Below are 24,073 nucleotides of genomic sequence, written 5' to 3'. Positions count from 1 at the left end.
GCCACCGCACCCAGCCCAAGGCTGCTCTTTGTCTGTATAGTTGCCTTTGAACCTTTGTCAGAATTTGTTCACTCTATGTGTTGGGTCGGGGCCAGGGGGGCTGTGTCTGGGCCGTCTCTTCCATTCCATTGAGTTCTGCAGCTCTTCCTTAATCAGTACTATGCTGTCTTGATGTGGTCTTGATTAGCTTTTTAGTAAGTCTTGAAATTGGGTAACATGAGTCCTCCACCGCTGTTCTTTTCCAGATGATTTTGGCTTTTTAATCCCTTTACTCTCCCATGTATATTCTAGAATCAGCTTGTCAGCCTAGGCGGAAGCACTGACTGGGTGTTTTGGTTCAGATTGTGCCGAATTTATGGATCAAAGTGACACCTTAATGATTTTGATTCTTCCAATCCATGAACATGGTCTATCTCTTCATATAGTTAGATCTTGTTTCATTTTTTTAATCAGTGATTTGTAGTTTTCCATGTGCAGATTCCGTTTATATTTTTTTAGATTTATAAACGCACGGGGAAGAGTACATGTACTAGCTTCCTACATGTCTACACAGACACTCACTCCAAATTGGCACGCACAGTTACACAGACATGGACCCCAAGCCAGCTTCCTACACGCAGTAGGAAGCCGCATGTACTTGTGGGGTTGCTCTTGTGATATTTTTATCATTATGCAATATCTTCTTTCATCCCTGTGTCATTCCTTGTTCATAAATTGCCTTTTTTCCTTTTGAGATGGAGTCTCTGTTGCCCAGGCTGGAGTGCAATGGCGTCATCTCGGCTCACTGCAGCCTCCCGGGTTCAAGTGATTCTCCTGCCTCAGCCTCCCAAGTAGGTGGGACTACCGGGGTGCACCACCACATCCCACTAATTTTTGTATTTTTTAAGTAGAGACAGGGTTTTGCCATATTGGCCAGGCTGGTCTCAAACTCCTGACCTCAGGTGATCCACTCGCCTCAGCCTCCCAAAGTGCTGGAATTACAGGCATGAGCCACCGTGCCCAGCCCTTAAATCTAGTTTGTTTTTTTTTTGAGATGGAGTTTTGCTCTTGTCGCCCAGGCTGGAGTGCAGTGGCGCAATCTCAGCTCACTGCACCCTCCGCCTCCCAGGTTCAAGCCATTCTCCTGCCTCAGCCTCCTGAGTAGCTGGGATTACAGGTGCCCGCCACAATGTCCAGCTAATTTTTGTATTTTTAGTAGAGACGGGGTTTTTCCATGTTGCCCAGGCTGGTTTCAAACTCCTGATCTCAGGTGATACGCCTGCCTTGGCCTCCCAAAGTGCTGGGATTACAGGCGTGAGCCACCGTGCCCGGCCCTTAAATCTACGTTTTATGATGTTAATAGAGCCACTTCCGCCTTCTTTTGTTTATATTTTTTATTTTTATTTTTAGTTTTTTTCAGCCATGGTGAATTAGATCCAGCTTTCTTTTGATTCACATTTGCACGGTGTATCTTTTTTACTTTCAGCCTACTTTTTCATTCTTCACGTTTACACACAGGAATGTGGTTCTTTCGCCTGTCAGCATCTCTGGGTAAGCATTCAGTGTTCTGCAAATACTGACGTCCAGAGGATGTGAGAGAGCCGTTGTGGGTGGGCGCCCTGAGACATGAACTCGGAGACCTATGGTCTGCATGGAGGGCAAGCGTGGCTCACCTGTAGGCAGTAAGCGTCAAGCCCTGCAGCGTGTGGTGGGAGTGACGCCGTTGACCAAAGCCAGGGTCATCAGGGTGTGTTTCATAATGGTGAATGCTGAGTGCAATCCGGGTGGTCAGCTAGCTGTCTGTGTGTAGCCAGGCACGCAATTTATATACATGTGTCTAGTTTACTTTTATGCGTATGCGTGTATACACACACTGCGTCTGCTGCAGACACGCAATTTATATACACCTGTCTAGTTTACTTCTATGTGTACGCGTGTATACACACACTGCGTCTGCTGCAGGCATGCATTTTATGTAACGTGTCTAGTTTACTTAGATGTGTGCGTGTATGCACACACTGCGTCTGCTGCAGGCACGCATTTTATGTAACGTGTCTAGTTTACTTAGATGTGTGTGCGTGTATGCACACACTGCGTCTGCTGCAGGCACGCATTTTATGTAACGTGTCTAGTTTACTTAGATGTGTGTGCGTGTATGCACACACTGCGTCTGCTGCAGGCACGCATTTTATGTAACGTGTCTAGTTTACTTAGATGTGTGTGTGTGTATGCACACACTGCGTCTGCTGCAGGCACGCATTTTATGTAACGTGTCTAGTTTACTTAGATGTGTGTGTGTGTGTACACACACTGCGTCTGCTGCAGGCACGCATTTTATGTAATGTGTCTAGTTTACTTAGATGTGTATGCGTGTATGCACACACTGCATCTGCTGCAGGCACACATTTTATATACAGGTGTCTTGTTTGCTTCCGTGTGTGCGTGTGTGCACACTGCGTCTGCTGCAGGCATGCATTTTATATACAGGTGTCTTGTTTGCTTCCGTGTGTGTGTGTATACACACACTGCGTCTGCTACAGGCACGCATTTTATATACAGGTGTCTGGTTTGCTTCCATGTATATGTGTATACACACACTGCGTCTGCTGCAGGTTGGCTTTTCCCAGTGTTTCCCCCAAGATCTTGAGAAAGTACTCAGACTCCTGAGCCTAGGGTTTGGACCCCAAACCGTCGGCCAGACTCTGCCTCCCCTTCCCACCTGCCTCGCCCCGCAATCTGAGCTGCGCCCACGGTGTCCACATGTGGTTTGTTCCTAGTCACGCTGGTTTTGTCTTCTTTTTCTTCCAGTCGTGGCATTCCTGGTGGCTTTCCATCAGAACAAGCAGCTCATCGGTGACAGGGGGCTGCTTCCCTGCAGAGTGTTCCTGAAGAATTTCCAGCACTACTTCCAGGACAGGACGAGCTGGGAAGTCTTCAGCTACAGGCCCACCATCCTCTGGCTGATGGACTGGTCAGACATGAACGCCAACCTGGACTTGCTGGCTCTTCTCGGACTGGGCATCTCGTCTTTCATCCTGATCACGGGCTGCGCCAACATGCTTCTCATGGCTGCCCTGTGGGGCCTCTACCTGTCCCTGGTCAATGTGGGCCATGTCTGGTGAGTAGCAGGAATGGGGCGGTCAGAGCTCAGGGCTTGCTGTCACTCAGCATAGATGTCTGGTGAGTAGCAGTAACAGGGCGGTCGGAGCTCAGGGCTTGCTGTCACTCAGCACAGATGTTTGGTGAGTAGCAGGAACGGGGCAGTCGGAGCTCAGCGCTTGCTGTCACTCAGCATAGACACCGCGGGTCTCCTGGCACTTGGAAAGACTGGACGAGCGTTCATCTTAAATTCATTCAGGAGGGTATCGTCATTTTACTTAGGCCATGGCAGAGCAGCCAGTGCACCAGCCACAGCAGCCACCCATCTTCAGGATTAAAACCCCACCTCTTTGCAGTAGCTCCTCCTTACTTAAAGGACTGCGTTGCCAGCTTACTGGAGCCAGAGGGATGGGGAAAGGGAGGCAGAAGCAGTGGGTCCGTGTCTGTGTGGACGTGTAGGAAGCTGGTTTCGGGTCCGTGTCTGTGTGGACGTGTAGGAGGCTGGTTTGGGGTGGGAGTCTGTGTGGACGTGTAGGAGGATGGTATGCGGTGGGTGTCTGTGTAGACATATAGGAGGCTGGTTTGGGGTCCATGTCTGTGTAGGCGTGTAGGAGGCTGGTTTGGGGTGGGTGTCTGTGTGGATGTGTAGGAAGCTGGGGATGCGCTGGCTCCTGCGTGCCCAGCTTGGTTCCACCCTCGATGGGACAGCAGGGCTTTGCATGGAGACTGAGGACGGCTCTTGTGTCTTTCGTGGATGGGAGACAGGAGGCAGCTGGCTCAGGGCTGAGTGGTCGGAACCAGGACCCTGTCCCAGGATGGAAGGGTGGTGTTGTGAGTTGGCGCAGGCAGGGCTCAGCCTTGGGCTGTGGAGCCTGTGTTTTCCATCCTGGTCAGGGCGGCTGAGTTGAGGTTGGAGTGTCTGGGGCCACATGTGCTTCCGGGAGCCTGAATGCTCTGACTCCAGCACAGCTGCTGTGGCTCCGGTGTTCCCTGGTCAGAGGCTCGGGTTGCTGTGATCTGGGCTTGGTGGCACAGCCCAGGCCCTGCAGGCTCATGCAGGGAGGGCCGCAGCTGGCATCGGGGCACCTGTAAGGGGGGGTCCCCACGTGGCTGTGCTGGGGTGGGTACCTATAGGGAGGGGTCCCCACTGTGTAGCTGTGCTGGGGTGGGCACCTGTCGGGAGGAGTCCCCACTGTGTGGCTGTGCTGGGGTGGGCACCTGTAGGGGGGTCCCCACTGTGTGGCTATGCTGGGGTGGGCACCTATGGCGGGGTCCCCACTGTGTGGCTATGCTGGGGTGGGCACCTGTAGGGGGGTCCCCACTGTGTGGCTGTTGCTGGGGTGGACACCGCTGCCAGGTCCAGTTGCTGGTGTCTCCTCAGGTCTCAGCTACACTTGAGTGTGTCACCTCATTCAACAAGCAGGTCAGACAGTGTCACCAGGGCAGGGCAGAAGGCATGGGTATGCCTTGGGTACCCACAGCGTGGCTCCACCCCAGGGCCCCTCCGTGCACACAGGCCTGACTTTGCCGAGGCGCCCATGAGCTGTCAGCACAGGCTGAAGTGGTGTGCTGGGGTCAGGTGCTCTCACGGGATTCTGCAGGACTGGGGCCACGTGCAATGCATGTGGCTGTTTGTGGTTTGCCCCCGAAGCCTCAGGCCCTGTGACGCACCTCCCCCGCACATCACATTCGCATGAGCCGTCTCTGCCGACGGTGGCCTGGTGGGGGCTGTGCTTGTTGGGTGTCTGGACGGTGAAGCGGCTTTTTCTCCCTTCATTGCACGCTCTTGGTGAGGATGTCGCTCTGCAGTCTTCACTGGAGGAGTGAGGTTCTGCCTGAGGTTCCGCCCGCCTCCTGGGGGCTGCAGGAGTCGTGAGCCCCCCTGCGTGGGAGGCTTCTCTCTGCTCCCCGTTTATCATTCACCTGAGCGTGGTTTGTGGCAGCGTGGACTTGCACGGTTTTTTTTGGTACTTTGGGGGGTCTGTCTTCTTGGTCTAGAAATTTAAACATCTAGGGGTTTGGCAACATTTATGACAGAGAGAGCCACAGCTTAATAATTGTTGCATAAAACTCTAAGTGATTTTAGAGAGGACTCTGACTCTGCTCAGAGCTGGCCTTCCGGTTACATAAAGCCACGCAGCCTTGCAGGACACTGGAGCCCTGAGCACAGCATCTGCTGCAGTATCTGAAGTCGCTTCAGCTTTTCCAAAACGTTGGCTCTGACTCTGTCATTGGCTGACTCTGTCGTTGGCTCACTCTGTCGTTGGCTCTGACTCTGTCGTTGGCTGACTCTGTCGTTGGCTCTGACTCTGTCGTTGGCTGACTCTGTCGTTGGCTCTGACTCTCATTGGCTGACTCTGTCGTTGGCTCTGTCGTTGGCTCTGACTGTCATTGGCTCTGACTCTGTCGTTGGCTGACTCTGTCGTTGGCTGACTGTCGTTGGCTGACTCTGTCGTTGGCTCTGACTCTGTCGTTGGCTGACTCTGTCGTTGGCTCTGACTCTGTCGTTGGCTGACTCTGTCATTGGCTCTGACTCTGTCGTTGGCTGACTCTGTCGTTGGCTCTGTCGTTGGCTGACTCTGTCGTTGGCTCTGACTGTCATTGGCTCTGACTCTGTCGTTGGCTGACTCTGTCGTTGGCTGACTCTGTCATTGGCTCTGACTCTGTCATTGGCTGACTCTGTCGTTGGCTCTGACTCTGTCTTTGGCTCTGACTGTCATTGGCTCTGACTCTGTCGTTGGCTGACTCTGTCGTTGGCTCTGACTCTGTCGTTGGCTCTGACTGTTGTCCGCGCTTGGCTTTGGCAGTGGCCCTGCGGGCTGCTTTGCTGCTCTTCAGCACGGCAGCACCGCCATCCCTTCCCCACTGTCTCGACTCCAGAAGGAAGGAAAGATCCTCTCCAGAAACTTGGACCAAAGTCAGGACACCTCAGGGGTCCTCCTTCCTGTGGAGGGAGCTGCCCTTGGAGCTTCCTTCCTGGGCAGGAGGGATGGCAGCTCCACTTCAAAGAGTGCTGAGAGCAGCGCCAGGGCTGGAGGGGATGCTGGGAGGCCGCCAGCGCCTAGGGACACTGCCCTCGGTGCTTCATTTCTCACTGACGATGAACAGCATGTTTGGGCTCCAGGACTTCAATGTAAGGAGGTTCCACAAGTACCTGCAATACCTTTTCCACCACCTGCCCCTGTGTAGCCCCAACTGGGTGGGTGGGGCCCTCCCTGGCTGGGCTGCAGCCTGTCTCTGTGTTAACGCATGGGAAGGGATTTGACAAGGCATAGATATATTTGATGGGAAAAGTAACGTCCTCTTCATTTCATAAGGTTCAGGGACCCCGTGGTGGGAGGGGTGGCTGTTGCCACACAAGGCCAGGCACTCAGAGAGCCCACCCTGGGCATCTCTTCTGTCAGCCCGGTCATGGTCGTGTCCTCCTTCCAAATGGCGTGGGAAAAGCTGGACCCTGTTGCTGTGTGCTGGGTGTCTTTGTCTGCGATATCTGACTCCTGCCGAGCGCTCGGTCCTGCCTGTGAGCTGACCTCTGAAACAACAGAGTTACCTTCCTGGCTAGACGGGGATTAGTCTCCAGAGCCTGGCAGGTGGGTGAGCATCTCTTATGTGGGAGCCTGTGTGTGTCTGCTGATCGTCTCTCATGTGGGAGCCTGTGTGTGTCTGCTGATCGTCTCTCATGTGGGAGCCTGTGTGTGTCTGCTGATCGTCTCTCATGCGGGAGCCTGTGTGTGTCTGCTGGCGCAACTGTCATCACTCGGGTCATTTACACAGCTGGCGGATACTTACTGAGCCCCTGCTTGGCAACATGGACACTGAGGAGGGGGCGCCCTGACTTCAGCTTGGTCAGGCCCACCAGGGCACGTGAGATCCCTTGAGAGGCAGAGGAGTCCCTGGCAGAGCATGGCCATGTAGGTGACTGAGCCCACGTTGTTTGGCTTTGAGGTTGGTCCTGTGAACATTCTCTGTTAAGCCCACCTTCCGAACAGCATACCTGTAGACGGGAACTCCCACGGGAGGGGCCTGTGAGCACTCACCTTTCCAGGCTGCTCTAAAAGTCTGCCATAGCCTCAGCAGGAAGACCAGGACTGTCCGGGCCTCATGCCGTAAAAGGCCTCTTCTGGCCTTGGATCAGTTGCCTTAGTGGACACCCTGCCCTGCATAGGAGGCCACAGGACAGCGTGGCTGTGGGTGCCTTCTGCAGAGGCTTGTCCCCCTCCTCTCTAGGACTTGCCGGGAGAAGCGCTTCCTTCCGGCTTCCTCTCCTGCTTGGAGCCGTAATGGCAGAGTTGGGATCTGAGGTTTCTGGGATTTGCAACAATACAGTGAATGCGGGAAGCACACGAGTGGCTTCATCCACTGCCACCCAGCTGTCCCCTCCCCTTCGTGGCTGCTGCGGCACATGGGGCTGGCAGCCGCCGCACCTCACCCTCCCTGGCTGGCCTGTGGTCGCGGGTCCACTTCAAAGGTGAAAGAACTCCCATGTCCCATGAGTCATTTGCAGATAACCACAGCTGAAGCCTGCTCCGAGACTCTGCATTGACTTCTTGGTGAACTCCGTGTCCACCATTAGCTTGTTTTGGGGTGAACTCTGTGTCCACCATTAGCTTGTTTTGGGGTGTCCATGTCAGCTGTTCCCAGAGGGTTTCCTATCATTGCTGCATAACAAGAGAAACATTTCAGGCAGCTGGACGCCAAGGGGAGAACAGTCTGTCTTTGCACGTTGTACTGAGGCTTTTCTGGTCCTGCGGGGACTTGGTAACCCAGTCTCCTGCGTCCGGAGCTTTCTTCCACAGTAGCTGTGGTGTGTGAACCATGACACTTCATTTCCTAGAGGTGAGTGGATTCCTTGAAGCCATGTAACATGTGTTTCCCAACCCTTTCTGCCGAGACCTTCTACTTCTCCAAATAGATTCCTGACCCTTTCTGCCAACGCCTTCTACTTCTCCAAATAGATTCCCGACCCTTTCTGCCGAGGCCTTCTAGTTATCCAAATAGATTGTGACCCTTTCCATTCTTCACCTAAATCTCTTTCACATTTTAAACAGATATTTTTTCTGTTTTTAAATTTTTTAACTCTGACCCAGTGCCAGCTGAACTTTTTTTTTTTTTTTTTTTTGAGACAGGCTCTTGGTCTGTCACCCAGACTGGAATGCAGTCACACAGTCACAGCCCACTGCAGCCTCAACCTCCTGGGCTCAAGCAATCCTCCCTGCTCAGCTTCCCAAATAGCTGGGACTACAGGCGCCCAGCACCACACCTGGCTAATATTTTTATTTTTTGTAGAGATGGATGTCTCACTATGTTGCCCAGGGTGGTCTTGAACTCCTGGGCTCAAAGTTCAATACTCCTATCTCAGCCTCCCAAAGTGCTAGGATTACAGGCGTGAGCCACCGTGCCCAGCCAAATATTTTCCTTTTTTTTGAGGTGGAGTCTCGCTCTTGTCACCCAGGCTGGAGTGCAGTGGTGCGAACTCGGGTCATTGCAGCCTCCACTTCCTGGGTTGAAGCGATTCTCCCACCTTAGCCTCCCAAGTAGCTGGGATTATAGGCACCTGCCACCACGCCTGGCCAATTTTTGTACTTTTAGTAGAGATGGGGTTTCACCATGTTGGCCAGGCTGGTCTTGAACTCCTGACCTCCAGTGATCCACCCGCCTTGGCCTCCCAAAGTGCTGAGATTACAGGCGTGAGCCACGGTGCCCAGCCCACTATTTTTTTTTAACCTAACAAGAGATATGTATTTCTTTGACTCCAAAGAGTACATCCCATAATCATCAGGGTGCACCGAAGGGGCAGGGATGACACTTGAGATGGGATGGGGTGTTTAGGGCGCTGGGGCCGTACACAGGGCGAGACTTCAGCAGGCAGCAAGGAGGGGCCGTAGACAGGGCAAGCCTGGCAGGGGCAGTTTGAGGGAGAGGACGTCTCACATTGAAAGAATACTTTAAGAGATTTGTCTTCATGGCCTCCATGCCCATCCATGGCAGAGTGGCAGGTGCAGGACGAGCCTCCCCACTATGAAAACGTCAGCAAGTGAAATACCAGAGGGCACAGGTGCCCAAGACTGCTGTCCCCGGAAAGGAGATACATACGGGGTGGCCTCAGTGGCCCCGGCCTTTTGCCTGAGCACCTTGTACACCGCAGCTAGGGCACCCAGCAGAACACAAGGCGTCTCCAAGCTCAGGAGGCAGGGATCAGAGTTGAGGGCAGCTTGCGTTTGTGCGGCAAGGCACCAGAGTAAAGGAGCTAACAGAGACATCACCACAGAAAGCTACATGGGTTCCCCTAAGTCTTTGGGTTTGTTCTAAGCTGTGAACGTGGAGAGTGAGAGTCTTTGAGGGTTGGTGGAAAGTGGCAGGTAGAGTCTTTGAGGGTTGGTGGAAAGTGGCACGTAGGGAGTGGTGACCTTAGTGGTGAGTCTGAGGGTCCCACAGTGCTGGGGAGACAAGCCTACCCATCAGCCAGTCCGGAGGCAACTTGCGTAAGACCCTAGGCGCTCAGCCCATGCCCCCAGAAAGGCCACATCTTAGGAGGAGGGTTCCTCTCGCCCTAGAAAAGGGCTGTTCTAGACTGACCCTATTGAGCTTTTGGAAAGACCAAGTTCATCCTCCAGTAGCTCAACTGCTTACCAGACAGACTCATTCACTCTCCAAAGGAAGCAGACAAAATTAACCTCTCAATGATGTTATGATCTTTCATAATGTCAACTAGAATCAGAAACTACTACACAGGTAAAGAAATAGGAAAATAGGATCCCTATACAGGAAACAAAAAAGGGTCACGAGAAACTGAGCGTGATAGCCAAGATACCACAAGTAGAAAAGAAGATTTGAGGCAGCCATGACAGATACACATCAGGACTCAAGGGAAGTATTCCTCTTTTTTTTTTTTTTGAAACAGAGTCTCATTCTGTCCCCCAGGCTGGAGTGCAGTGGTGAGATCTTGGCTCACTGCAACCTCCACCTCACAGGTTCAAACAATTTTCCTGCCTCAGCCTCCCAAGTAGCTGGGATTATAGGTGTGCGCCACCACACCCAGCTAATTTTTGTATTTTTAATAGAAACGGGGTTTCACCATTGTTGGCCAGACTGGTCTCAAACTCCTGACCTCAGGTGATCCACCCACCTCAGCCTCCCAAAGTGCTGGGATTACAGGCATGAGCTACCACACCCAGCCTAGTAGTGGTCTTAATGAATGAACACATGGGAAATTTAGCAGAGACTCTGAATCTTTTTTTTTTTTTTTTTGAGATGGAGTCTCGCTCTGTCGCCCAGGCTGGAGTGCAGTGGCGCAATCTCGGCTCACTGCAAGCTCCGCTTCCGGGTTCACGCCATTCTCCTTCTTCAGCCTCCCGAGTAGCTGGGACTACAGGCGCCCACCACCACACCCGGCTAATTTTTTGTATTTTTAGTAGAGACAGGGTTTCACCGTGTTAGCGAGGATGGTCTCGATCTCCTGACCTCGTGATCCGCCCGCCTCGGCCTCCCAAAGTGCTGGGATTACAGGCGTGAGCCACCGTGCCCGGCCGAGACTCTGAATCTTTAAAGAAGAGCCAATTGGACATTTTAGAACTGAAAAGTACAGTATTTGTACTGAAAAATCTGTTGCATGGGCTTAATAACAGGTTGGAGATGGGTAGAAGATAGCCTCAATGAATTTTAAGAGAAATCTGTAGAAATTATCCAAGCTAAAGAACAAACAGAAAAAAGATTGAAATGAGCAGAGCTTCAATGACATGTGGGATAGCACCAGGTGGTCTAACATACCTGTGATTGGAGCCCCACAGAGAGAGGACACAGAGAATGGGGCATATAGCACCAGGTGGTCTAACATACATGTGATTGGAGCCCCACAGAGAGAAGACACAGAGAATGGGGCATATAGCACCAGGTGGTCTAAGATACCTGTGATTGGAACCCCACAGAGAGAGGACACAGAGAATGGGGCATATAGCACCAGGTGGTCTAACATACATGTGATTGGAGCCCCACAGAGAGAAGACACAGAGAATGGGGCATATAGCACCAGGTGGTCTCACATACATGCGATTGGAACCCCATAGAGAGAAGACACAGAGAATGGGGCATATAGCAACAGGTGGTCTAACATACATGCGATTGGCGCCCCACAGAGAGAGGACACAGAGAATGGGGCATATAGCACCAGGTGGTCTCACATACATGCGATTGGAACCCCATAGAGAGAAGACACAGAGAATGGGGCATATAGCACCAGGTGGTCTCACATACATGCGATTGGAACCCCATAGAGAGAGGACACAGAGAATGGGGCATATAGCAACAGGTGGTCTAACATACATGCGATTGGCGCCCCACAGAGAGAGGACACAGAGAATGGGGCATATAGCACCAGGTGGTCTAACATACATGTGATTGGAGCCCCACAGAGAGAAGACACAGAGAATGGGGCATATAGCACCAGGTGGTCTCACATACATGCGATTGGAACCCCACAGAGAGAGGACACAGAGAATGGGGCATATAGCAACAGGTGGTCTAACATACATGTGATTGGCACCCCACAGAGAGAGGACACAGAATGAGGCACATAGCACCAGGTGGTCTCACATACATGCAATTGGAACCCCACAGAGAGAGGACACAGAGAATGGGGCATGTAGCACCAGGTGGTCTAATATACATGTGACTGGAGCCCCACAGAGAGAGGACACAGAGAATGAGGCACATAGCACCAGGTGGTCTAACATACGTGTGATTGGAGCCCCACAGAGAGAGGACACAGAAAATGGGGCATAAAAAGTATTTAAAGAAATAATAGCTGAATGATGTAAATGTGTAAATCCAAGAAGCTCAGCACACTCTAAGCAGTAAAAGTAAGAAAAAACGTTATGCAGGCACATTGTAGTCAAACTACTGAACACCAAAGACAAAGATAGCACCTGGAAAAAAAAAGACGTTACACTCAGAGAATAAAGATTCAAATATGTCTGGCTTCTTATAACCACTGGAGGCCAGAGGATGATGGACTGGCATCTTTAGAGTTCTAAAGAAAAACGATTGTCAACCCAGAGTTCTATCCAGTGACAATATCCTTCAAAAACAAAAGCAAAATAAAGACATTTTCAGATAACGGAAAACTGAGAGAAGGCTTTGCCAGCAGACACACTATAAGAAATGTTAAAGGAATATCTTCAGGCTGAAGGAATTATTGCTAGGCAAAAAGAATTATTGCTAGGCAGAAAGTCATCTATAGAAAGGAGTAAAATCTTTCTATACCACTGGAAATGGTAAAGGTAGGTAAATATGAAATGTTCTCTATTTTTTTCTTAATTTAATATAGACACAACTAAGGCAAAAACTGTAATACTGTAATATACACAACATTAGCACAAAGGAGGGAGGGGATCCTTCCTGAATCTGTAACGTCACTGGCTCTCTAAATTCTACATGAAGCGGGAAAATATTAACCCCAGGTCTGTTGTGAGTAGGTGAGATAGCTGTTGTTAGCCGTAGGGCAATCACTAAAAGTAGTGCAAAGATATGTAGCTGAGGAGCCCATGGAGTGATTGAAATGGAATGTTAAACATATTTGCTTCCAGTGAGAAGGCAGGAACAGAGGAACAGGACAAAAAACCAGGTGAGACTCTGAAAACAAAAAATAACCAATCAGCCATATCAATGATTACATTAAGTGTAAGTGACTAAATCTTCCAATTAAAAGACAGAGATTTAGAATCAGGCCAGGCACGGTGGCTCACACCTATAATCCCAGCACTTTGGGAGGCCAAGGCGGGCGGATCACCTGAGGTCATCAGGAGTTCAAGACCAGCCTGGCCAACATGGCGAAAACTCGTCTCTACTAAAAATACAAAAATTACCCGGGCATGGTGGCACATGCCTGTAGTCCCAGCCACTCTGGAGGCTGAGGCAGGGAGAGTCACTTGAACCCAGGAGGCGGAGGTTGCAGTGAGCCACTGCACTCCAGCCTGGGCAACAGGTGCAGTGGCTCTGTTAAATTGATTTTAAAAATCAATTTAAAAAAATCAACTATCAAGTATATGCAGTTTTCAAGAGCTATGCTTTAAATATAAAGGTACAAATGAGTTGAAAGAGGAAGGATAAAGATAAAGAAGTATAGACTACATAAACGTACTGGAAAGCTAGAGTGGCTGTATTAACTTTAGACAAAGTAAAGTTCAAGACACAGAGTATTACCAGAGGTGTACAGAGACATTTTGTGGTAATAAAAGAGTTAATTGATCACAAAGACATAAAGGCACCACATACTGAACCTCACAATATATGAAGCAAAAATTGCAGAACTCCAGGAAGAAATACACAAATTCACAATTCTGTTTGTAGATTTTAACATCAATCACTCTTTCAATAATTGAAAGAACAACTAAACAAACAAAAAAAAGAGGACATAGAAGATCAGAACAGCACCATCAGCCACTTTGACATAATTGATGAACCCCTTTACCCTGCGATACTTCCGGGTGTATTTCCTAAGAAGAGTGTTCTTTTCATTCCCGCAGGGATTAGCTGCAGTAGGTTTAACACGGTTGCCGTTCTGGGACTGCATCTCCCGCTCATTTTCCAGTTTGTCATCTGACCTAACAATAATATTTATAGCATTTACTTTCCAGAATAGGGTTCGGCGTTGGGTTTAGTTGTCCGGTCTCTTCTGGGACATCCATCTTTTATGACACTGATATTTTAAAGTTATGCATTCCTTTAAATAAACGGTGTTCCTCTTTGGGGTTTGCCAGCTGTTTCCTGTGGTCGTCGTCCCGGGCAGGATGCTGCCTGCCGAGAGGACCCTCCCACACCACCTGCCTTGTCCTCCATGATGCTGGTCCCCAGTGGGTGAGCCTGTGCTTCGAGGTGGTCAATGGGGAATGGAGATATGTCCAAACCACTTCCCATGGCCCCGTGAGAGACACACGGCGGCATTCTGCAGCCATGACAGTGACCACGTGGGGAGGCTTCAAACAAGAAACATTTACTCTCCCGTAGTTCTTGAGGCCAGAAGTCTGAAATCAGGGTGTCGGCAGGGCCAGTTCCCCCCCAGTCTCTAAGGGAGGGTCCTTCCTCGTCTCTTCCAGCCCCTGGAGGCTCTGGGCTTCCCTGGCTTGTGGACACATCACTTGGGTCCCTGCCGCTTTGCCTCCTCTTTGGTCTGTCTCTGATACCTCTCTCTGATACCTTTGGTACCTCTCTGATAAGTACCTCTCTCTGATAAGGACGTCTGTGATCAGATAGTCCAGGAGGCCCTCACCTCGAGATCCTTAACTTTATTACCTCCACAGAGACCCCTTTTCCAAATAAGACAGGGTTCAGGAATTAAGATGTGGACAAGTCTCTCTGGGGGCCTCCTTTTAGCCCACTGCCCCGGGCTTCTCTCTAACAAAAATGGGCTCAGACTGCACATCCTGTTTTATTCCCTGTCTATTCACTTAATTCTTAAACAATTTTCATTACCTAGTCCTTATGACAATATTGGAAATAACTAAACTTTTTTTACTTCCCATCAAATCACAAGTATCTTCCCATCTCGCCGACGTTGTCTGACAGCAGCTTTGGTCAGCATGTACTGCTCCCGACAGAGGCAGAGGCCGCGTGGAGAGTGGTCTGGGTCGCCGCACAGACCGCAGGGTCGAGGCCTGGCGCCGGCAGTCTCAGCGATGCAGCGGTCAGTGCCTCAGATGCCACGCGCCCGTCTGGACCTCCGCTGCTCGGCGGCACGTGTGGTGGCCACAGGGTCGTCTGTTACTTGTGTTTGCTCGTTGCGCCAAGCCCACCGGCCGGCACGTCGGTGGTTGTTCCTGGTTTGTATTGCTGGAAGTGGCGCCTCAGTGGCCAGCTTTGTGGCGCAGGGATATTTTGCAGGGCTGTGACTTACTGTGGGAACTAAGCTCCTGAGGTGGGCTGCCGGGTCAGGGTGTGCGCGGTGGACGGGTGCCGCTAGCCTGCACCCAGGGTTCGTACTCACGGCGGGGGGCAGCGTGCTGTTGTCCAGTTCCCTACTCAGAACATCCCATTTCCGAAAAACCACTGAGAGTTTATAAGTGAAAATAATGTTATTTAAATACACATTTCTCTGCCAAGTTATTTTTCTTGGTTTTGCTCTTGGTGTTTCTCTGGGGATTTGTGTTTTGCCTTTGCCGTTCCCCTTTGGTGTGAGTGTTCTTTGTTTATCCATCTGTAAGAGGCCCTGCTGTCCGGGAAGGTAAACGCACGTGGAAGGTGTAACCCCTCGGCCGCATCCCATTCTGTGTGCACGGACTTTGCTTTCCGCACAGGGTTCCTCTTGTGTCCAGTCTGCCCGTCTTTCCCCATTTTCATTGCTGCCTTTGGTGCTTCGGCGAAACGGCCTCCAGCACTTTTTCCTTACACTTTTAAGGGCTATTTACATCCTGTTTTAAATTGCTCACCTGTAGTGAATGGAATATGTACTCTGAGGTCGGTTTTCGCACAGTATTGGGAGCACCGTCCATCCATCCTTTTGTCTGTCCATCCGTCCATCTGTCCGTGGGAGCCACGCGTGCGCTTGGTGCTCCCTGCGCTGCCTGGCTTCAAAGCCTGGGTCCTCCCAACAGCCCTGGGACCTGGACTTCCTCTTGGCAGCTCCAGTAAGTGGCAACAGGCGACAGATGTTTGCAAAGACACCTCTTGTTATTACCATTTTATTTTCTCTGTTGTATGAAATTAAACATTAGGGTGGCAGCGGTCGTGTCTTCAGTGAACCAGTTGCCTCACTGGCGCTGCTGACCTGTTACGTGTGGTCCAGCCCCATCCCTGTCGTCCCCGCGAGCTGTCATCCAGCCCCGTCCCTGCCGTCCCCGCGAGCCACCGTCCAGCCCCATCCTTGCCTTCCCCGTGAGCCGCCATCCAGCCCTGTCCCTGCCGTCCCCGCCGTCCCCGCGAGCCGCCATCCAGTCCTGTCCCTGCAAGCCGCTGTCCAGCCCCGTCCCTGCCGTCCCCACAAGCCACTGTTCAGTCTAGCGCTTCCCTGTGCCAGGCAGGCCATGGCCCTGCACAGCAGGACCCAGCGTCCCGGCCTTGCCAGTGCTAGCTGGCACCCCATCCCGTGATTGGGTGGGAGGCACAGTGGTCTGGTGGGCTCTCCACCCCCTTTCCTGCGAGGCGCGTAGACACGGAAGCCCCCCAGCTGCTCTCACCCAAAGGCGCTCCTCTTTTCTTGTGGTATTTTTTTTTGGTAACTTCTGTAAATAAATCCACATGTTTGGCCTTCACCACATGACAAAGACTTCAGTCTTGATGATGTGATCAGCTGCAGACACAAGTCAGGAACCCTGGCGTGGTTCAGGATCAGCTGCCGACACAAGTCAGGAACCCTGGCGTGGTTCAGGATCAGCTGCCGACACAAGTCAGGAACCCGGGCGTGGTTCAGGAGGAACCCTGGTGTGGTTCAGTGATGTGACCAGCTGCAGACACAAGTCGGGAACCCGGGCGTAGTTCAGGAGGACACGATTGATGATGTGATCAGCTGCAGACACAAGTCAGGAACCTGGGCGTGGTTCAGGAGGAACCCTGGCGTGGTTCAGGATCAGCTGCAGACACAAGTCGGGAACCCGGGCGTGGTTCAGGAGGACACGATTGATGATGTGATCAGCTACAGACACAAGTCAGGAACCTGGGCGTGGTTCAGGAGAACATGGTTCATGATTAAGTCCCTACTACACACTCTAGATAGGCTTCCAGCAAAGTTCTTTGTGCTAGGCCAGAAAATGGAAGATTTCTCACAAATTTACAGCTAGCCTTCCCCAAAATGGGGAGCATAAAATTTAACAAATATTTATACATGAAGCCTTTTTACAGATGATAAGTAGCTGGTACCAAATGTGCTTTTAAATCAAAGGCTTCCTATAGAAATGGGAGCCCCCGTCAAGTGCAAGGGGCAGCGTCTTTGCTGGGGCCGTGTGCAGCATCTGCAGGGCATCAGGGGTCTTGCTGCCTCCCTAGCACAGAGACCCCAACGACCTGTCAGTCAACAGAGACCCCAGCGGCCTGTCAGTCAACAGAGATCGCAGCAGCCTGTCAGTCAACAGAGACCACAGCGGCCTGTCAGTCAGGTGTGGGGGCTCACAGGGGAGCAGGTTCCTGACCTCACTAGGCAGTCAGAGGGAGCGTGTTAACCCCGACCATCCAAAAGCAAAATCTACGTCCCGCTGTCCGAGGAAGGACTTGAGTTTCTTTAAAGAACAAAACAGAACAAACCCCAGAAGAACTCCATGGAGTCGGTATCTTCTAACGTGAGTTCCAACTGTTGAAAATATAATAAAAGCTATGAAAGTAATAAGACGTTTTAGTTTTTCATGTCATTACCTTAGCTAAAACCTGCTATTTAAAGAATCTTTTATCAGGCAGCCTTGAAATTCAAAATTCAAAGCAGGTGAAGTGACAGAAGAATGCGTTTTCAAACACCCTCAGCCTGTGTGAAGGCAGCTGCGTCTGGACTCACCCCTTTTCCGCACAGTGCTTGTATTTTGGTGGCCCTGAGTCACTGAAACTCTTCCAGGCCTTGGTCTCTTCTGATAAAAGCGTGAGGCTGCGTCTTTTTAGCTAGGATCTCCCGCCCTGTCGCCCAGGGTGGAGTGCAATAGTAGCGCGATCTTGGCTCACTGCAGCCTGGAACTCCTGGGCTTAAGCCATCTTCCAGCCTCGGCCCCAAAGTCACTGGGACTACAGGCGTGTGCCACCACACCTGGCTAAAAAAAGAGCAAAGCTTTTATTCTCTATGGATTTTAAAAATCAGCTCCTTTTCCTTTCTCCATTCAACTAAGGTTATGTATTGGGAACATTTTGGGGGTAAATTTATTTCTAGCATTAGCCAATGTGTACAGCGGCTGCTTGGAAGATTTTGCTCATGGAAAGGGGGGCAGGGAGTGCATCCTGCAGCCCACGGGGTGCCTCCTCTCCCTCCCAGCCTCCTTCCTCAGCCCACGGGGTGCCCCCTCTCCCTCCCAGCCTCCTTCCCCAGCCCACGGGGTGCCCCCTCTCCCTCCCAGCCTGCTTCCTCAGCCCACGGGGTGCCCTCTCTCCCTCCCAGCCTCCTTCCCCAGCCCACAGGGTGCCCCCTCTCCCTCCCAGCCTGCTTCCTCAGCCCACGGGGTGCCCTCTCTCCCTCCCAGCCTCCTTCCTCAGCCCACAGGGTGCCCCCTCTCCCTCCCAGCCTCCTTCCCCAGCCCACGGGGTGCCCTCTCTCCCTCCCAGCCTCCTTCCTCAGCCCACAGGGTGCCCCCTCTCCCTCCCAGCCTCCTTCCCCAGCCCACGGGGTGCCCTCTCTCTCCCTCCCAGCCTGCTTCCCCAGCCCACGGGGTACCCCCTCTCTCCCAGCCTCCTTCCTCAGCCCACGGGGTGCCCCCTCTCCCTCCCAGCCTCCTTCCTCAGCCCACGGGGTGCCCTCTCTCCCTCCCAGCCTGCTTCCCCAGCCCACGGGGTGCCCCCTCTCCCTCCCAGCCTCCTTCCCTAGCCCACGGGGTGCCCCCTCTCTCCCAGCCTCCTTCCCCAGCCCACGGGGTGCCCCCTCTCCCTCCCAGCCTCCTTCCCCAGCCCATGGGGTGCCCTCTCTCCCTCCCAGCCTCCTTCCTCAGCCCACGGGGTGCCCCCTCTCCCTCCCAGCTTCCTTCCTCAGCCCACGGGGTACCCCCTCTCTCCCAGCCTGCTTCCCCAGCCCACGGGGTGCCCCCTCTCCCTCCCAGCCTGCTTCCCCAGCCCACGGGGTACCCCCTCTCTCCCAGCCTCCTTCCTCAGCCCACAGGATGCCCCCTCTCTCTCCCAGCCTCCTTCCTCAGCCCACGGGGTGCCCTCTCTCCCAGCCTGCTTCCTCAGCCCACGGGGTACCCCCTCTCTCCCAGCCTCCTTCCTCAGCCCACAAGATGCCCCCTCTCTCTCCCAGCGTCCTTCCTCAGCCCACGGGGTGCCCTCTCTCCCTCCCAGCCTGCTTCCCCAGCCCACGGGGTACCCCCTCTCTCCCAGCCTCCTTCCTCAGCCCACAGGGTGCCCCCCCTCTCTCTCCCAGCCTCCTTCCTCTGGAGTGAAAAGCAAATCTAGACTTCGTACTCTTTTACCTATAAATAGTGTGGATCTCTACCGGGTAAGGGATGATTTAAAAAGATATCAGAGCCACTGGGGCAGCCACACACCTGATGCAGTTGAAGAATGAGCCCTCCAGTGCTCTGTCCCTGCCCACCCCCCACAGCTCAGATGTTGTTTGTCGTGGTCTTTGCTGTGCTTTTATTGTAATGTCAAGGTGGAAAATCACAGACATATTCAAAGGTCGGATGGTGTAGGGAGCCCTGAGATGGGCAGTGGTCCCTGAGGTCCGTCCCACACCCTGTAGCTTTTCATTCCTGTGGATTTCATTAGGCAATGTTGCTTCTTAATGTCTTTAGTGAGATATAATTCACATACCATAAAACTGCATTTAAAGCAAGCTTGTCCGCACGCAGCTCAGGATGGCTTTGAATGAGACCCAACACAAATTCATAAACTTTCTTAAAACATTATGAGTTTTTGTTTTTTTCCAGCTCATCAGCTGTCACTAGTGTTAGTATATTTTATGTGTGGCCCAAGACAATTTTTCTTCTTCCATTGTGGCCCACGGAAGCCAAAAGACTGGACACCCCTGATGTAAAGTGTGCAAGTCAGTGCACATATTCATGGACTCTGAAGCCATCAGCACCAAGTTTAAAACATTCTGGCTGGGGCAGTTCACACCTGTCATCCCAGCACTCAGGGAGGCGGAGGCAGGAGGATCGCCTGAGTCTAGGAGTTTGAGACCAGCCAGGGCAACGTGGCAAAACCTCTATAGAAAATACAAAAATTAGTGGGGTATCATGGTGTACACCTGTGGTCCCAGCAACTCGGGAGGCTGAGGCCGGAGGATTGCTTCAGCCCAGGAGGTTGAGGTTGTAGTGAGCTTTTGCACCACTGCACTCCAACCTGGGTGATAGAATGAGACCGTGTCTCAAAAAAAAAAAAAAAATTCTGATCAACCCCAGAATAAACCTGGCAGTCTACCTCCTGTGTCTGTGGACTGGCCTGTTCCGTACATTTCATGTCCACAAACCACATGCTGTGCCTTCTGCGTCGGGTGTGGCACTGAGCACCTGAGGCAGGGCTCCTCATGCGGGCATTGGTGCGTCCTGCCTGCCTCTTGCGGGACCATAGGTGGCAGAGGGGGTCTCTTCTAGAGCCGAAGGGTAGGTCTTGCTGTCAGGTGGAGTGGGGTTAGAGAGGTCAGAGGCTGAGGCAGGTGTGGGATGCGTTGGTGCTGCTTGCCCGCAGCTCTCCTGCCTCCTCTAGACGTGCGTGCTGCTTGTCTATACCTCTGCCGCCTCCTAGACACGCATGCTGCTTGTCTATACCTCTGCCACCTCCTAGACACGCGTGCTGCTTGCCCGCGGCTCTGCCGCCTCCTAGACACGCGTGCTGCTTCTCCATGCCTCTGCCGCCTCCTAGACACGCGTGCTGCTTGTCCATGCCTCTGCCGCCTCCTAGACACGCGTGCTGCTTGCCCGCGGCTCTGCTGCCTCCTCTAGACACGCGTGCTGCTTCTCCATGCCTCTGCCGCCTCCTAGACACACGTGCTGCTTGCCCGCGGCTCTGCTGCCTCCTCTAGACATGCGTGCTGCTTGCCTGCGGCTCTGCCGCCTCCTCTAGACACGCGTGCTGCTTGCCCGCGGCTCTGCCCTCTCCTGTAGACACGCGTGCTGCTTGCCCGCGGCTCTGCCGTCTCCTCTAGACACGCGTGCTGCTTGCCCGCGGCTCTGCTGTCTGAGAGTGAGAAGCAGGTCACAGCATCACTGAAGCCCCTTTTGGTTGAGATTCAATAGTAAAGACACAGGCCTTTCCCAGCCTTTCCCACCAATTCCTTTCATTGAAGATCCCTTTTCTAATGATCTGCGCTCGAGGTCATGTGATGTCCTTAAATTTTCAGATTCCAGAGTATGACATTTTCCATGGCATTTAATTGATGCTGCAAAAAAAAAGTATTAATTCACTCATTCGCAAAATACGTATTTTTTAATTTCTATGGGTACTTAGTAGGTGTCTCTTAGAATATGTTTTGGTTGCCTGTTCTGGGCCTGCCTGTGTGTGAGCCATGGGGAGGGGCTCCTGTTCCCCTAATGCCCAGCGGGCAGGTCCTCCTGGCAGGGCTTCCCTGACCCCACACCGTGCTGGGTGCCAGGGTGGGCTTCACTGAGTGCGGAAACAGTGGGTTTTTGGTTGAAACAAGCCAAAGTGTTAATACTCGTTTCTTTTGTTTTTCAGGTACTCTTTCGGTAAGTGAGATGCATTTAAAGAAAGCTCTGCGAGAGTTGAGCGTTGTGTGTTTGGTATGTATCTTCACGCACTCTTCCTGGCCTCTCCCGTTCCTTAGCCTCTGCCATCGGCCTTCCCAGTATGCACGGATGGCAGTGGTGGGCGCTTGTGATCTGATCCATGCCTCCTCCCTGGATGTTGGAGCTCCTGGGCTTCCAGGCCCCGTGCACCTAGAGACGGATGGCTGCACGCGTGATTGTGGGCATCTCACAGGTGTGATTACCACCGCTTCCCTGGGGCAGAGGGAAAGCACCCACCGGCCCATCCCCCGTGGACACTCAAGGCTGTGTGCCCCTCGGCATAGAGAGGGTTCATGGTGCTCACGGCACTCACGCTGGCGGGCACTTTGGCTTGTGCTTTGTTTGGTGGAGGGGACTGGAGGTCTTCCCCATCCCACACAACGCAGTCAATACTGGAGGGTGGGAAGAGGGCAGCCACCCAGTGGACAGGACAGGGCCGGGAGGACAGTGAATGTGACCTCCATTGGGCCCGGAGGCCTCCAGACACACAGTGGCTTGGTAAGCAGACCTGACTCCAGGACCTTGGGAAAGATGACCACACCCCACCCCTGCCTTTCTCCCTGACCAAAGGGCGCAGGCAGAAGAGCCGGTCTTTGCTGGTAAAGGCCCTGGCCTGGACCTCGCACTCAGGCTCTCTCTGCCCCGGCCTCTCTGGCTCTCGGCCCCTTTCCCAGGAGAGCAGGGGTGGCCTGTCTGGGCATGGATCTTTGCCTGCCCCCTTCACAGTCTCAGGCCTCAGGGCCTGTGTCCTTGCAGTAGAGGTCACTTTCTTCATGCTTTTATTCCTCACATATTTTCATTCCTTCAATATTGAGTACCGGTGATGCTGGAAATCTGGATTGAATCGAAGAAAGGAAGAACATCAGAATCTGTTAAAATGTAAATACAAAGGAACCTTATTCCTGATTTTAATCACCTTGAAAGGCAGGTTCCTGTAATTGCAGATGACCAGGCCACCTTGGCCACTGTCACTCCTGGGTTTCCTGGCTGCTGGGTGCTGCCTGGCTTGGGGTGCACCGTCAGGGCGTGCGGCTCTGCGTGCTTGCATCTGTTCATTGTTTCCACGTTTTTCTTAAAGCAAGAAGCAAGGAATTATTTCAGGAATTCCTTTTCCGTTTGCAAATCTGACGTAACCTGGTTGGAACCAGCTGGTTTTTTACAGTCCTGCAGCTGCATCAAGGAGCAGAGTGCTCACGAGTGCGGGAGCGAGTGGACGTGAGGAAGCGTGTGCGACGGCCTGAGTCCCCGGGCCTCCCCCGGAGTGCTCACGAGTGCGGGAGTGAGTAGACGTGAGGAAGCGTGTGCGACAGCCTGAGTCCCCGGGCCTCCCCTGGAGTGCGCCAGGATGCATTCAGTATCAAAATGCCCACAGAGAAAAGTACATTCTTCAACATTTAGATAAACAAATCTTTTCTTAGTAAATTTTATTTATTTAAAATTACAACAGGCTGGGTGCAGTGGCTCATGCCTATAATCTTAGCAGTTTGGGGGCTGAAGCAGGATCTCTTGAGCCCAGGAATTCGAGACCAGCCTGGGCAACATAGCAAGACCCTATCACCACAAAAAAAAATTTTTTTAATTAAAATTGTACAATTACAACAGTATTATTTTTTCCCAGTTCTTATGAGGAGGGAAACCTTTAGGTCCTGACACGTGTGTCTAGCGGGAGAAGTCCCTGCTGTCTGATGTTGTGAACTCTGAGCAGTGATCACAAAATCGAGTCCGTGAGGCAAGAGCACAGTGCGCGGGTCAGAGGGTCAGCACCGCGGGGGCCATGAGCGGGCGGGCCGGGGCAGGCTCGGGGGGCAGCGGCTGAAGCTTGTGTGTTCCCTGTGAGAGATGGGCCTGCGAGGCCACAGGACCCATCACTGAGGATGAGAGGGCCTGGAGCTCACCCTCCCCGTGCCCTCGCCTGTGAGGCCTCCTGGGGAACACAGGCTCTACTCTTAAGTAGGGTGTGGGGGAAGCGCCTGGGGAAGTGGACTCCCAGAGGCAGTGCTGGAAAGCGCCTGGGGAAGTGGACTCCCAGAGGCAGAGCTGGAGCGGCAGAGGCAGTCGAGGGGCCGGGTGACTCTGGAGCCAGCCTCCCGTGTCCCCAACCACGTGCTGAAGCAAAAGCAACGGGGTCTGCATGGGGGGTGGGACGTGAGCCTGCGTGGCCGCCGTCGGGGGCTGCGCTTGCGCTCCCAGCCGAGGGAAGTCCGTCTTCTGCGTTTGCGTCTCCCTGGGTGTTTTCAGGTGAGCGTCACACATTCTAACTGATTCTTCGGTAACAGGTGGTAATTGTAGGGACTCAGAAGCGAATCGTTGACTCATGAATGTTAATGTTTTCCGCCTGAGAGCCCTCGTGAGCCTGAGTTTCATGTTGTGTCTGACCCTGCAGAGGCTCAGCACGTCACTTTGGACTGTCGTGCAGAAATTCAGAAGACTCAGAGTAGCTTCGGCAGTGCTCTCCCTGCCTTCCGAGCAGCCATGCGTCTTTGAACTGTCTTCCCTTCCCTGATCTTGGAGAACATAGAGCTGCCGGTTACTGAGGTATGACGCCGGGTGCTGGGCCTCAGAACAGCTAGACCAAAGGCACTGGAAGGTCAGGCTTCCTGATCTGAGACCTCTGGGGAGGCTCCTTTCCTGTGGCCTCG

At 52.7% G+C, this 24,073-nt stretch overlaps 1 protein-coding gene across 6 annotated transcripts in view; it reads left to right on the top strand.

Annotated features, from left to right (window-relative positions):
* Nucleotides 1-24,073, top strand: part of LMF1 (lipase maturation factor 1) — a 110,418-nt gene that overhangs the window by 12,009 nt on the left and 74,336 nt on the right. For 4 of the 6 annotated variants that reach the window (XM_054534443.2, XM_024233336.3, XM_054534444.2 and 1 more), the window contains exons 2-3: nucleotides 2,788-3,097; nucleotides 21,364-21,374. In XM_054534443.2, the coding sequence (XP_054390418.1) occupies nucleotides 2,788-3,097; nucleotides 21,364-21,374 (321 nt within the window). Of the gene's footprint in view, nucleotides 1-2,787; nucleotides 3,098-21,363; nucleotides 21,375-21,432; nucleotides 21,628-21,675; nucleotides 22,714-24,073 lie in introns of those variants that run through there. The other 2 variants (XM_054534445.2, XM_063717458.1) reach the window with 2 other exon arrangements.

Source organism: Pongo abelii, chromosome 18 (genome assembly GCF_028885655.2).
Source record: "Pongo abelii isolate AG06213 chromosome 18, NHGRI_mPonAbe1-v2.0_pri, whole genome shotgun sequence".
NCBI lineage: Eukaryota > Metazoa > Chordata > Mammalia > Primates > Hominidae > Pongo > Pongo abelii.
Note: the sequence above shows the minus strand (reverse complement) of the source record. Positions and strands in the feature narration are given on the sequence as shown.